General features: G+C 51.9%; 1 protein-coding gene across 7 annotated transcripts in view; it reads left to right on the top strand.

Moving 5' to 3' along the window:
- The window catches only part of AP2A2 (adaptor related protein complex 2 subunit alpha 2), a 61743-nt gene that overhangs the window by 14185 nt on the left and 32276 nt on the right, over window positions 1-15282 (top strand). For 5 of the 7 annotated variants that reach the window (XM_032490272.1, XM_032490270.1, XM_032490266.1 and 2 more), the window contains one exon: window positions 13025-13093. Coding sequence is in view for 3 of the 7 variants with exons in the window: in XM_032490266.1 (XP_032346157.1) it covers window positions 13025-13093 (69 nt within the window). In the remaining 4 variants the exon portion in view is untranslated. Of the gene's footprint in view, window positions 1-11974; window positions 12048-12481; window positions 12612-13024; window positions 13094-15282 lie in introns of those variants that run through there. The other 2 variants (XM_032490267.1, XM_032490269.1) reach the window with 2 other exon arrangements.

Raw genomic sequence — 15282 nt, 5'->3', positions numbered from 1 at the left:
ATGGAATTTTAAAGAGGATGTGTGACTCCGAGGCACTCATTCTGCATCTCCCGAAGCAGCCAGCAGGGTGGACCCCGTTCTCCATGAACAGGACACTGTGGTGTGTGTTTTCCCACACCTGCTTCTTAAGGGGTAGTTTCAGGGTTCCAGAATCCAGAAGTCAAAGCAAGGAGACAGTTGTCTGCTAGGATTTTGCTTCATAGACGTGATCAGTGTTACTGAGGCAGTTTCTTGCCAGGAGTGGAACGTAGTAAATGGAAGTTTGTCTTTGTGGTTTAAGTCTGTGGAGTCTATTATTGGTAATGATGAGTCAGTCTAGAGGAGTTTGGATACCTAAATATTCCAGAGCATTACTTTAAACCCTGAACCCAGCGTTCAAACATGGAGGTGGCTTTTGGAAGGTGTCGGGGGAAGGCCTCTCGGAAGAAACCACAGGCCTGCTGGGTCCTGTGGCCCAGAGGGAGCTGGAATTGGGGTGGCGGAGAGTGGTTCTGCTCTAGGGCCCGAGCCCCGTGTGGCCAGTGCGCAGTGAGGGACGGGGAGGAGCAGAGGCAGGCCGATCACTGGGCCTTGAAGGCCTGTCGGGAAGCCTGAGCTTTTCTTAAGGCGTCACACAGGAAGCTGCTGAGGAGAGTCCAGACGGTGACAGGTGGAGCCGCGTACAGCCACCCGGCTCCTGTGTGGCAGGCAGGTGAGAGGAGGCCAGTGTGGACGGGGAGGGTGACAGACAGGGGACGCTGGTGACAGAGGCCGTGGTGAGAATGGAGTAGTCTTTTGGAGGAAAGGTGGGCAGAACTCCCTGCTAGAGGGAGGGCCTCAAAGGAGAGTGTTCTGGGGGAGATGGACACGCCAGTGGGTGTTGAGGGTGGGAGGCGGGAGGCCTGGGGCCTGGTGGGGAGCATTGTGAGGGCTGTGGCTGTTCCCCGCGCCCGCTGAACGCTGAGGGTGGCGGGGATGATCTCCATCTTCAGAGCAGCTCAGGGTGCACCGGTGACTACCAGGAGAGGGCGGGCAGGCATGGTGACGGGAGTGCTGGGGTCAGGGCTTGTGGGACGGACGGGGTGCGGGGGTGACCATGAAAGGGGACCCTCGCAGCACACTGCTGAGAGGCATGAGTGGCAGTGGGACACGCTCAAGGGGTTGTGGGTGGTTTCTAGCGCGAGTAGTGCCTGGTGGGTGGGGGATGGGGCAGGAGAACAAGGCGGGAGGGGCTGGCCAAAGCTAGACCACGGGGGCCCCCTCTGTGGGGTGTGGACTGCTGGCATGTCTTAAGCAGGGGAGACACTGTACAACTTATTTTTTGTTAGTAGAATAGCAATTCTGAATACAAAGGATGGACTTTAGACTAGGTCTGCAGGCAGGAAAGCCAGTTGGGAAAAGATTGATTGCTCTGGTCTGGAGAAGGCAGCGGGAGTGGAAAGGTCGGGGTGGAGACAGAGAGGTCGAAAGTGACGGGAGGCGTGAGTGGTAAAGTGCTCTTCCCTCAGAGTGGCTTTGCCTCCACAGAAGAACTGCCAGTTAGTAAGAATGGTGGAGTGAGGACCTCTGTGAACCCACCTCCCTTGAAAGCAGTGAAAACATTGGTAAAAAGGGTCGAAACCAGCTTTGCTGGAACTCTAGAAATAAACCAAAGGTTGACGTGATGTCAGGAAGATTTATTCAAGGAAGACTGCTGCCCCTCTGACTTGACCGGTCATTCTCCTCCCCTGTGATCTGTGGTAGCACTGAAACCATGGTAGCTGTGCAAGCCAGCAGCCCAGCTGCCCTTGGAAGGGCCACGCCAGCCTTGGGGCCCCTCAGAGGCACTCTTCTCAGAGTGCTCCTGCCCTTCGCTGGCTGGTAGCTCCTCACCATTGGCGCTCACTCGCTCGAAGAGCCCTACTCCGAGTGTCTTTGTGGGAAATGATCAGTGGCGGTTAATGCCACAGTCTGGGCAAAACACTAAGGAAGATATGAAGAACGACATGCTCTTAGGGGCTCTGAAAAGCTCTGACGGATCCCCGTGGTGCCAGAAGTCTGCAGGTGTGCAGGACTGTGCCTGTGCCTCGGGAAGACGTGGGAGGGCCCCAGTCTCACCTCTGTCTCGTCTCATGTCCCGGCACAAATAGGAAGTGAAGGCAGAGGCAGAGCTGTGGCTGCCTGCGTGCTGAAGCTGTGCCTTCGCACACGCACGGCTCCTGGGCCTTGTCTGGGACACTTACCAGTTCAGCACTTCTGAGGGAATCCTTGACTGACCATCAGCCGACCACTAAGCTAACTGAGCAGAGACTTACAGTCGCTCTAGACTGTAGGGAGTTGCAGGCTTTATGGAGCTAGCTCAGGAAGGTCACTAAACAGTAACAGCGCAAGTGGCGGCGCCCCGGAAGGAGGACGTTCTGGACCGCAAGGCTGCCGCGGCGCTGTCTGAAATACCCGGTTTCAGTAAGAAGTTATGAGATGCACAGAGGAACAGGGAAATGTGGTCTATACACAGGAAAAAAGTAGTCGTTAGAACCATTAGAAACTACCCTTGAGAGGGTCCAGATGTTGGGCTTCATCATATGAGACGAGGATTTTGAACTGGTTGTTGCAGACATGTTCCAAGAACTGCAAGAAACTGTGCTAAAGGATTGAAGTGTGAGGATGATGGCTCACCAAGTGGGGGCTGTCGACAAAGAGGGGGAAGTGATGTAAAATCCCCACCAAATAGAAATCCTTGAGTTGGAAATACAGTAACTGAAGTGAAGAATTCACCAGAAGGGCTCGAGTTGACAGGAGAAAGAACCAGTGAATTTGAGAACAGACACTGTTAACATAATTGAAGTAAGATCTATTTTAAGGTAAGTAGAGATCCAGTCTGAGGAACAGAAAGTGAAAATAATAACGAAGGAAAACGAGCAGAGCCCGGGAGACCTGTGGGACCCCGTCAGGCATGCCGACACGTCCGCAGCTGGGGCCCCGTAAAGGAAGAAGTAGGGGAGCGGCGCAGGAGGAATACTCGAAGACATCAGCTCTCCTAACTTGGCGACAAACAGTAATCCACGCTTTCAAGGTGACCTGCAAATAGGGTGAACTCAAGGAGACCAGCACTTAGACACATCGTAGTCAGACTGTTGGAAGACAAAGACAAAGGAGAAAGCGTGAAAGCAAGAAGAAAATGACGCATCGTCTTGTAGACACTGTCAGGATTAACAGCTGTCTTCTCATCCAGAACACGGAGGCCGGAAGGCAGTGGGCTGGCCCGTGCAGAATGTTGAAAGAAAAAGACTCAGCCACACTGTTCCAGAAACAATAAACCGTGATGGGTACGGGTTAAAAAAAAAAGTCTGTCAGCCAAGAATTCTGTGTCCAGGAAAATCGTTCTTCAAAAATGGAGAAATTAAAATATTGCTAAATGAACAAGAACGAGGGAATTTGTTGCTAGCAGACCTGCCCTCCAGTGAATACTAGAGCAGTCAGTCTAGAATGGAAGGGCACTAGATAGTAGACTTCGTGAAGAAACAGAGCAGTGGCGAAGACAGCTGTGTGGGAAGATCTAAAAGACAGTGTATTTCTTTAACTTCTGGTCTCCTGTCTGATTTAAAAGACAGCTGCATAAAAGAAGAGTTTTTACCTAATTTTAGTACACTTTAAATAAAACTACTGGTGGGCTTTTAATGTGTAAAGATGCAGTCTGTATGACAGTAGCACAGAGGAGGAGGGAGGGAGCAGAGCTATATTGGGGCAAATATTCTCTGTACCATTAAAAGTTATTAGTTTGTACGAACTAAACTAGGTTGTTTTAAGTTAAGTGTTAATTATAATCCCCAGGCAACTACCAAGAACGTAGCTAAAAGAAAACGTAGTAAAGGAAACAAGGGAATTGAAAGGGTGCACTGAGAAGTACTTGTCGACACAGAAGAGGACGGCGGTGGAAGAGGAGGGGAGGAGACAAGACACAGCAGAGCAGAAGGGTGATGCAGCTCCTGCCTGAACAGCGTCTTAAACACAAGTGGATTAAACCCTTGAGTTAAAGAAAACATGACCTAGCTACATACTTTCTTCAAAAGACACTAGAGATTAAAAGATACAAACAAGATACTTGTGAAAGAAAGAAAAACGATATGCTTTTTTGCAAATAGTAACCAGAGGAGAGCTGGAGCGGCTATACTAACGCCAGACAAAACAGTCTTTAAGACAGAGACGTTCAGTAGAGACACAGAAGCGCAGTTTGCAGAGGTAAAGGGTCAGCCCCTCAAGAGGACACGTCAGTTCTAAACGCATTTACACCTAGTAACAGCCCCAAACTCGTGAAGCGGAACGCACAAAGGCTGGAGGGACGGGCACTTGGACAGTGTCGGTGGGGACCCGAGTGCACTGCCTTAGCAACAGACACACGGAGACCGAGGACCAGCAGCGAATGGAAGACTGGAGTGGCGCTGGGGGCCAGCCGGCCCAGCAGACCCCCAGCAGGAGCAGAGTGTGCACACTTCTCTCAAGTGCTCACGGCACAGTCTTCCGAATGGACCGTATGTTGGACCACAGAAGAAGCCTCAATACATGTAAAAGTTTAAAACCAACCACAATGAAATGAAATTAGAAATCAGTAGCAGGAGGAAGTCAGGGAAATTCACAAGTGATGTGGAAATCAAACCTTCTTAACTAACCAGGAGGCCAAAGAAGAAAACACAAGGGAGATGAATAATACTTTGAGATAAATGAAAATAAAAACACAACATGCCAAGACTTACAGGGTGCAGTGAAAGCAGTGCATGGGGGACACTTACAGCTGTAAATATCTACGTTGAAAAAGCAGCTCTCAAATTCCACCTTAAGAAACCAGGTAAAGAATAAACAAAACCCAAAGCAAGCAGAAAGAAGAAGATAACAAAGTTTAGATCAAAGAGTTATTCTTTGAGAAGCTCAGTAAAACTGACAAACCTTAAGTCAGACTGACCGAGAAATAAAGAAGACTCAGGTTACTAAAATCAGGGAAGACGGGACATTACTCCCAACTTTGCAGAAGCAAAAAGGATTACCGTGGAAAACCATGAGTAATTTGTATGCCAACAATTAGGTAACTTAGATAAGGGGGGCAATTCCTAGGAAGACGAAATAACTGAAACTGACTCAGGAAGAAATGAAAAATTTGAACAGACTTATAACAAGTGATGAAATTGAGTCAGTAATTTAAACCTGTTCTGCAGGAGCAACGCCTGGTGCAGGCGGTGTCACTGGTGAATTCTACTGACACTTAGTTCTAATACTTCACACATTCTTTGAAAAAACTGAAGCGGAGGGAACACTTCCCAACTCATTCTCTGAGGCCAGTATTACCCCGATGACAAAGCTAGACACGGACAGCACGGGGAAGAAGACTACAGGCCAGTGTGTGTTGTGACTATAGAAGCCAAAACCCTCAGTCACATGCCAGCCAGCCGAAGCCGCAACATATAAAAATGATTATACAGCAGGTCCAGGCGCGATGCATCCCAGGAGTTCAAGGCCGGCCTCACACGTGGAAGTCAGTCCGTGTAACACACCGTACTAATACGATGAAGAACCAAACACACGTGGCCATATCAGTAGGCGCAGAAAAGACATTTCACAAAACCCAACACGCTTTCGTGATGAAAAACACCAAACAAGTGAGAACCAGAAGGGAACTTCTTTGACTTGATAAAGGGTGTCTGTGAAGAATCCACAGCTATTGTCTTACTTGGTGATGAAAGACTGTCTCCCCCTGAGGTCAGAAATGTGGCGAGGATGTTTGCTCTTCTCCTTCTGCTTGATGTTGTACTGGGGGCTCTGTGCTGGGGAGTTACATAAAAGGAAAAGGAACGAAAGGCATCCAGGCTGGAAGGAAATAGGCAGAATGTTCTCTGTGTATAGCTGATGTCATCCTGTATGTAGAAGACACTGACGAGCCCCCTGGAAAACTCCTAGAATTATAAATGAGTCAGCGAGGTTGCAGGAGGTAGGTGCAGCATGGGACAGTCAGTTGTATTTCTGTGTACTCTCAGTGAGGGGACATTCCATTTACAATAGCTTCAGAAGGAGAGAAATACTTAGGAATGAGTTTCAACAAAGTAAATGCAGGGCTTGTGCACTTAACCACGAGACATGGTTGAAAGGGGTAGAGGAGCCCTAAGCAAACTGGAGCATTCTATGCCCATGGGTTAGAAGGCGTAATATCGCGGGGTACCAAAACCCCCATTACCACTCCTGCGCAGGCAGTGGGGCGCAGATTGGCGCAGCCACTGTGGAGGACAGTACAGGGTTCCTTAAAAACCTGAAAGTAGACTTACCGTGGGATCCAGCAATCCCACTCCTGGGCATATATCCGGAGAAAAATAAAGTTCAAAAAGACACATGCACCCCAGTGTTCACAGCAGCACTGTTTACGACAGCCAAGACATGGAAGCAGCCCAAGTCCATTGACAGATGACTGGATAAAGAAGGCGCGGTACATGTATTCAGTGGGACACTACTCAGCCATACAGAAAGAAGAAGGTAATGCCATCCGCAGCGATGGCCTGAAGACCGTCATTCTAAGTGAAGTGGGCTGGAAAGAGAAAGAGGAATACCACATGACATCATCCACATGAGAAATCTGAAAAATAATAGCAGTAATAAGGACACATGTGAGCTGCTTGTTGTCTGTAACTAAGAGGACTGCTTTCCTGAGTATGTGTGAGCGCACCCGACTGTCCTGTATGACTGGGTCATGCATTCTGTTGATCCTTGTTTTGTGGTTGGCTTTGTTCCTTTGATAATTATGTAAGTTTAAAAGCTAAAGCTCTAACCTGTTCTTAGAAACAATCATCAGTACACATACGTAAACTAAAAAAAGCGAGCAGTACGCTGCATTTGTGTATTTGCATGCAATAGAATGTGTATGTGCAGTCGGACTGTAATAATTCTACCCAATAAAACTGAAAAAGGAGGAAAAAAAGAGTTACGCCATGGAACTATACCCTAAACCTGTAACTGGAAATCTAACCGTATACTGCTGATGTGTGAACTCTTGGGAAAAAGATTTTATTTTTTACGTTAAAAAATAATCCCCAGCTGACCTGTAGGTTTAGTGCCGTCCTTATCAAAAATCCGGGGTGCCTTTGTTTTGCTGAGATAACCTGGTCCTAAAATTCACGTAGGAGTGCAGAGGGTGCAGAGTAGTCAGCACTGTCTTGAAGAACGGAGTTGGAGGATTCACCTCCCTCTTCCAAAACTTAATACGAGCGATCAAGACGTCGTCCTGGTGTAAGGATATAGATCGATGGAATAATGTGGAGAGGGTAGAGATAAACCTTTACCTTTTTGGTCAGTTGATTTTTGACTAGAGTGCCAAAGTAATTCAGTGCGGGAAAAATAGTCTTTTAAAGAAACGGTGCTGGGATAACTGGACACCCATGTGCAAAAGAATGAGATTGGACCCCAGCCTCACAGCATACACAAAAAGTAACGCAGAATGGATCCTGAACCTACATGCAAAAGCTGAACTGTAAATCTCTTACAAGACAACATAGGAATAAATCTTTGTGACCTTGGGAAATGGTGTCTTAGATACGACAACAAAAGTACAAGTGATTTAAAAAAGGTAAATTGGATTTCATCAAAGTTAAGAACGTTTATGCTGCAAAATGCTGTCAAGAAAGTGAAAAGACAATCCAAGAATGAGAGAAAATATTTGAAAAGCATGTATCTGTTAAAGGGCTTGTATGCAGAATGCATTAGAAAACTCCACAGTAAGAAGGCAAATGGCCCAATTAAAAGTGTGTGAAGCGTCTGAACATACTTTCTCCAAAGTAAGTTTGCAGCAGCCCAGTAAGCACAGTGAGCGCCGTTAGGCAACTGCAAACCCAGAGCACAGAGAGACGGCACTTTACACACACTGGGAGGGCCGGAGTGGACGCCGCGGACAGTAGCGAGTGTCGGCAACGTTGTGGGGCAGTTGGAGCCCTCATTCTTGAGCTGATGTAGAATGGTGCTGCCTTTTGGGAAGACATCCTGTCGGTTCCTCAAAATGTTAAACATAGAATTGTCATACGTCCCAGCAGTTCTACTCCCAGGTGTCTATGCAAGAGAAATGGAAATGTGTGTGTTTACACAACAACTTGTCCAAGAATGTTCACAGCAACATTATTTGTGATAGTCATCAAGTGATGGACAGATGAGAGAGTGGCGTGTCCGTGTAATGCAGCGTTCCTCAGCAGAAAAGGGACGAGGCACCGATTCATGCTGCCTTGGAAGCGCCGTGTTGGAAAACAGTCATGCTCTCTTTTGTGATCGGTGAGAGAAGCAATCACAAAGCACCGTACACAGATGCTGTTTGTGTAGAATGTTTGGAGGAGTCCTGAGAGACAGAAAGTAGATTACTGGGTGCCAGGGGCTGAGGAGGGCAGTGTTGCTGAGTGACTGCTGGTGGGTGTGGTGTTTCTGACTGGGGAGATGAAAGTTTTCCAAAATGAGGTGGTGCTGCTGGGTACACAGCTGTGAGTACACTGAAAATCACTGACTTGTGCACTTTAGTGAATTGTGTACTATGTGAATTCTGTCTCACTAAAGCTGCTGGAAGAAGATGCATCTGCTAACATTTGTCAGATGTGGTTTTATCTTCTGTGGCATAGCACCATTTAATCTTCTGTGACCTCCTATTCCGCCTCTCGTTGAGGATCCCTGGCCCGAGGCCCGTCTTTCCCGTGCAGAAGTACGGAGAAAACGCAGAGCGGTGTCCTGGCGCTCACTGTGGCCTCCTGCGGGCAGACTGCTGTGTGTGCTTGCTGGCTGTCACGCCGGCGCCTTGCGGCACTCCTGGCCGCTGGAGGAGAGACAGGCAGAGGGGTTGAGGGGGTGGTGGGTCCCGCAGCCAGCATGACATGGGTGTGGCCTCCAGGCCAGGCTGGGCCTCAGGGTTTGCTCCATTTACCGCTGTGCTGACCGCCTTCAGTTTGAGTTGAGCAGTGGTATCTTTCCTCTTTTTTGTTTGGTCAGTTTTGGACTTTTGGATTACTCAGTGAAATCACTTTGTATACGGACTAAAATTCTTTATTTCGACCAAGTCTTACTGTAAGGTTCAGACTTACTACCTTAGGATCCTGGTGGTTTGGTGTGCTGGTTGTAACCGGCTGTGGTAGGCTCCCGTCCTCTGTTCTGAACTGGGCTGTTCCCAGGTGCCGATACGGCTTGTTGATTAGTTCGGCCTTCAAACCAGAAGCAATCATTAACCAGCATGTTATTCTGGAAAAATGACCAGGGGTGGTAATTCTGAAAATCCAGGAGCTTTTTTCAGAGCCTGTCTCTGTAGAGTGTGTTCTTTGTGACTTCCTGACCGTGAATGGGAGCTTGTTTTGGGCAGTGTTTGGGAGCCAGTGTCGGTTACTCACTGGCTACCAGAAGTGCCTGTGATGGCCCTGGTGTTTTCCGTGGCCGATGGACCTGCCGCATTTTAGGTAGAGACAACGCAGGGTGGCAAAACCGGGGTCTCTTCCTTGCAGGACAGAGATCAAACCACAGCCACGTCCCAGTTACTCTCGCTGACGCTTTACCCATTTTAACAAGTGGCTTTCTGAAGTCAGGGTAGGGCGATAACCGCCTCGCCCCCACTCCCAAAGCTAATTCTTGATCTGAAAGACCGTATTTTTTGCTGGATCTGCTCCCAGCAGTGTGGGGCGGCTGGGCTTGATGGTGAGGCTCCTGCCTGGAGGGAAGTGCAGCTCGCGTGAGAGGCCCCGCCGGGCCCGGCGCACACGTTTCTCCCGAGTCCTCGCCGGGCGGAGGACGAGGTCTTGGCCGTGCTCGGTGGGGGGCGCCGCCTCCCTGGGCGTTGGGCAGCAGTGTCGGTCTGTGTTTGGGTGTCAGTCCCCCATGTCGGGCTCGACCCCTGGCCCAGGCGTGTTTGAGTCCAGAGCAGCTGCTGCTCGGACGGAAGGCCTCGTGGGCGTTGCTGGGCTGACATGTGTCTCGGCCTCGCTCAGCCAGGCGGAAGCACCGTCCAGGTAAGGGCAGCGTTTGTGCACTCGTGTCCTTGGTCCCCGAGGTGGCGTCTCCACCATGTGACAGTCCAGTCAGTGAACAGGTGGTCCGGCCCACACCTGAGCGGGGGTCTGAGGCCTGAGGAAGTCTGACTTTCTTCCTCACGTAAGCTGCTCCATCTTTTCCTCTAGGTGTTCACAGGAATTTTTTTCTTCTAAGTCCGGTAATTGCATCACAGTATGTCTTGGTGTGTGTTATTTGGGGTCAATATTCCCAGTGTGGCTTCTTATGTGGCTTTAAGTCTTTCATTTCCTTTGCTTACTTTCAGGAAAGCTTGCCCAGTGACGCGCTGGCCGCCCCGCTGCTCAGCGGCCGCCTTCCTGGGGCCCTACTGCCCGCGTGTGCGTCTTTGTCCACTCCCAGCATTGGCTGCGTTTTCCTCAGTTCTTTATCTTTCTCCTCGTTTCTTTTTTATTTAAATAATTTTATTGATTTTCATCTTCTGTTTCTCTAAGGACCTCTGTCATGCGTATATTCTTCTGTTCCTTGCTCTTCATTTCCGAAATGATTTTCCATTTCTCATCTGCCTGATTTCTGTTACCTCAGAGCTGAGTTTTCTGTGGACGTTTAAGCTGTCTTCTGCACTTTTCCTGCTGTTTTCTGGCTTGTTTTCAGCTCGAGGTCCCCAGTGTCGCTCTGGCCTGCGGGGCCACCTGCCTCAGGAGCTGCCTCTGCTTGTCGGGGTCCTTCTGCTTCCCAGCCTCTTCCTGGTTGTCTCGTGTGGAGTTTGACCCCAGTCCCTTCCCGTTGCTTATTTTTACGTGGAGTTTGTTCTCTGGGCCGTCGGAGGAGCAGGCTCTAGGGTGGCTTTTCTGTTGCACGGACTCCCTCCTGCAGCATCTGGGCCTGGTGCTGCCTCCGAGTGCCCCGGCCCTGGCTGCTGGCCTCTGTGGCCCTCCCTGTCACTCAGTGGGAGGCCCGGGCCTGGCGCGCCAGACCCGGTCCTCACGCTCAGCCCTGCGAGGTCCCCTGGGGCTGTTTGGGGCTCTCCCTCCTCTTTGACCCTCCCTCGCCCAGCTGTCCTGCTGCGAGGGCCTGTGGCTTGTGGTGGTTTCCCTGCTGAGGGGACTGCGCGCTGAGATGTGAAGTAATTTCTCCTCGGTTGCAGAGTGCATCGGAGGCCGTTCTTCACCACTGGCTTCTGCTCCTCCCCTGGCTATCCCTAACTCCAGATTATGTGCTTTTGCTTTTATTTTGTGATCTACTGGTCTGGGGTGATAGCTGTAGATTCCTCCTGGGAAAGCTGACTTAACATATACCGTGACTCCCTCTGCCCACTGCCTCCTATCTTTGTCCCACTTCTGCTCTCGGTTGACCCCTCTTGACTCTGCACAACACAGGTTCCTGCCTCTCGGGGTCTGTCTTCCCTAGGGCTGGGGTAGGTGGAGCAGAAGGAAGCTCTGACACACAGATTCCTGCCACCTGGTGAGGCACACAGGCCCGCGGGACTCCTGTGCACTCAGGCCGGGCCACGTGGCGCTGCCCGCGGTCTCTGTTTCTCTGTGAGTGCTGCAGAAGGTGCCCAGGTCTTGTTCTCCTGGCCCTTTCAGCCGAGTCGGAAAAGACTAAGAAAAGGTTTGCCCTTGACCTGCCGCCCTGGGCATCAGGCCTGCTGCTCTACACGCTGCCCCCTTGTTTCCCGGGAGCCTTCGGCTACCCAGCGTCGCACAGAGGAGGAAGCGGGGCACAGCTGTGAGCTTCCTGCGCCGTCAGGGCTGGGAAGGAGGTTCGGGGTGTTCTCCCAGCCCACATCCTAGCTCCCCAGAGCTGAGGTGTTGTGTTGTCAAAGCTCTCCAGCCCCCATTCTCACCCCTGTTGGAATCGCAGTTCCCCAAGTAGGAAGTGTTGCCTCAGCCTAAGTCCTGGCACCTCGAACGGCGCCTGGACAGCACGCCTGCCTCTTGCCCCCGTCCCGGCCAGGGCTTTTGGGGCAGTAGTGGCTCTGGGGGCCCCGTGTTACTTCGGCAGATGCTTATTAGCATGGCGGTAGCAGAAGATGAATGATGTTGTGGAGCACCCTGGGGAGAGGCAGGCGGCCCTGCTGGGGAAGGCAGGTAAGTTCCAGAAGAGGCAGCGCTGGAGGCCGGGCCGGGGGGCGGTGTGTCTGGAGGAGAGTGCAGTGCGCCCTGCGTGTGGGCATCTGCGAGCACCCGGGCCTGGCGGTGCTCTGCGGGGGCGGCTGCGGGGGTGCCTTTCCTCCCCTGGAGATGGTCACTGAGCCCAGGACTTGCCCGGAGAGGGTCTTTAGTAGTGAACTTTGTCCTGCTTTCAAAAAGTGGCATACACGGAGACGTACACGGGTGTGGACATCCAGCTCCCCTTAGCCCGTGTGATGGACAGTGTCTTGTATTTCCCCAGCGCTCGTTAAGGCGTGTCCTCTCGAAAAGGTGCCCCGTGCTCTGAAGGCCTGTTTCTGCAGCTTGTCCAGGGAAGTGGAGCTGGCATGCCCCTCTCTGTTCCGTGACTGACCTGCTGCACACCCACAGGTGCTCGTGGCAGGAGGGCCGACTGAGCGTGGGCTGCAGTTCTGGTGGAAGTCTGACTCCATACGTGTGATGCACCTTCCATCTTTCTTTGGTAGAACGGAGCACTCCCAGACATCGCTGAGTACTGTAAAGGTGGACTTCCCCGACTTTGTCAGTTGGTGAATTTCATAAAGAAAGAACACTAGAAGCCTGCAGTAGTTAAAAATTAGAGACATTGTCTGTGGCAGTACAAGTCAGCTTTAGGAGTGAGTTGTTAGCTGGTGGTGATTTATCGCGAGAACGCTCGGCAGCACTGTCTGTATTTAGTGGCCCTGGGCTGCGGCGGAGGCCCGGTGGGCCGCTCCCCTCTCTCCCGGGGCCTTTGTGGGCGAGCCCGTCCTGACCGGCGGCTGCCTCCTGGCCCGCCTTGTGGGCCCAGATTGCTTCTCTCCTGGGGCTCCAGGGGGCCGAGACTATGCCCGTGACGCTGATGTCGGTCTGATCGGGGAATGAGTGTTCGTTTTCAAATCAGTTAAAGCAAGATGCATTTGTGTTCTCTTTTTTAGGCAAAAGTAAAGAAGCGGAAATAAAGAGAATAAACAAAGAGCTGGCAAACATTAGATCAAAATTTAAAGGTAAGTGTGTTTAACCTTTGTCATGAAATGTACTGTTGTAAACTTTATACGGTAGGGACCTAATCTTTTAATGTTATCTATTTATTTTTTTTCATTTCAAACCAAAGTTAAGGTCTCAGTACAGTTACTGTCATGGCTCTGTTGGAATTAAATTGCTTAAAGTCAAGCTAGCAGTTATTCTTGAGTCGTTTGATGGTTTGTAGAGTTGATCACATAGCGTGCCCTCCCCCCCCAAACCCGGACCGGCCTTGCCTGGAGCTGGAAGGACACTAATCTGGAGTAGCCACTTCCAGCTGCAGACTCTGTCCACAAAGTGGAGGAGTGTGTGAGCCCGCAGCCCCGACACGTTAGGGCAAAGCACGTGTCTCGGGTAGAGACTGCTGGTGGCGTGAGGTGCCGTGCGGTGACCGAAGCCCTTCCTGCGCGAAGTGGGTCAGCGAGTAACACACCGTGCTACCTGGTCTGCTCAGGGAGCTGCCTCTCTGTGAGCCAGTCTGCGGGGTGCACGCCTTCCCTGAGCGTCCTCACCCTGAACAATTGTCAAGCGTAGACTGTCCGCCTTGGGACACATTTATGAAAGACTGGTTAATCCTGGAGAGAGCCAGGCCTGCGCAGCCTTGCCGTGGGCAATGACAGGTAGGCGCAGCAGTCCTCCAGAGGATGATGCCACCATCAGAGGCTGCAAGCGGTTCCCCCAACTGACTTCCCCAGCACGTCGTCCAGCCCCTGGTCCTTGATGGTCAGGCACACAGAGCGCCAAGACAGCACGTACAAGCACCTGTAGAGCCAGCGGACACGGAGTCACAGAGGCCCTGATATCAGGTGCAGCTTATAGTGAAGAAATGGGTTCACGATTTTAAAGAAGTGAAAGGCAAACTTGAAAATTCCAGTGGGGAGCTTGGGCAGTGTAGGAGGCGACCTAGCCGACTTTGAAGTAAGACCAGGTGGAAGCTCTGGGGCTGAAGCGGGGGCTTGGGTGGAGGTGACAGCGGACAGCTGGAGAGAGGCTGGTGCTCTGAGCGACGGCTGAGGAGACAGCCTTGCCTGAACGTGGCCCGGGTCTGGACTGAAAGGGAGAACAGAGGGACGGGTGAGAGGCCTGGGGAGTGGTAGAAAGGTCTGAAGGGCTTCACTGAACGTCCTGGAGGAAAGGAGAGTTGATGTGACAGAGAACTTTGAAGAATTCATGAGATTCACCAAACCTCAAAGTCAACACGCAGTGAACTAAATAAATAAAATGAAATCTACGCTGAGACACACATCTGTGGAAGAGCGGAGACCGCAGAGGCGGCCGGAGGGGGCTGTCTTCATGGGAGCTGCCTGGGTGCCGATTCTCCCGGGCTGGGGGCTGGGGGCTGGGGCAGGGCCCAGCGCCACCTCACAGTGCTAAAAGAGTAACAGCCAACTGATGGGTCTACACCAGCAGTGAAATCTTCTAAGAAAGAAGCCAAAAAAGACCTTTTTCAGACAAAAATGGAGGGTTTCCCACCAGAAGGACTGTGCAGGAGATTCTAAAGGATGTTCTTCAGGCCAGAAACAGATGATGTCAGAGGCAGACAGAGGGCAGATGTGGTGGGTGTGCAGGTCAGTCACGGAGAAGTGAGAGCCTGACAGCAAGCAGGCGGGAGAGATGTGGACGGGGCCAGGGACACCAGGGACACCAGGGACACTGGGGAGCAGAGCCCACGGAAACTGTGCCGTCAAGAGGGCCGGGCTGCCGGCCTCACATGGCACTCTGTCCTAAGGGAGGATGCGGGCCTCGGGGTGGAGCAGCATCCACGTGCGAGGCCTGGCCTCTGCTTGCTTGTCCCCCGGCCTGCGGGGGGCTTCCCTCCCCGCATCCCCCGAGAAGACACTGGAGAGAGATGTGGGCCTCGCGGTGGAGCAGTGTCTGGCTGTGAGGCCCAGCCTCCGCTCGCTCGTCCCCTGGCCTTCGGGGGCTCCCTGCTCCTCAAAGACGCTGGAGAGGGAGGCACACGGAGGGGCCCGGAGCCGCCACGCAGGGGAGGGGCAGCAAGCCTGTCGGGCCTGTGGACTGAGAGCGGGAAGCAGAGCCGGCTGTGTTCCCGGGTGCTCGGGTCGGGGGAGACGAGCTGGCACACCTCAGTGTTGGCACCTCTGAAACCAGGGTTGTACCGTGCTGTCCTGCCCAGAGGCTTCCTTCTCACCGATGGGCATCGCCAGTTAGC

This window comes from Camelus ferus, chromosome 10, assembly GCF_009834535.1.
Source record: "Camelus ferus isolate YT-003-E chromosome 10, BCGSAC_Cfer_1.0, whole genome shotgun sequence".
NCBI lineage: Eukaryota > Metazoa > Chordata > Mammalia > Artiodactyla > Camelidae > Camelus > Camelus ferus.
This window is presented reverse-complemented; position numbering and strand designations above follow the sequence as displayed.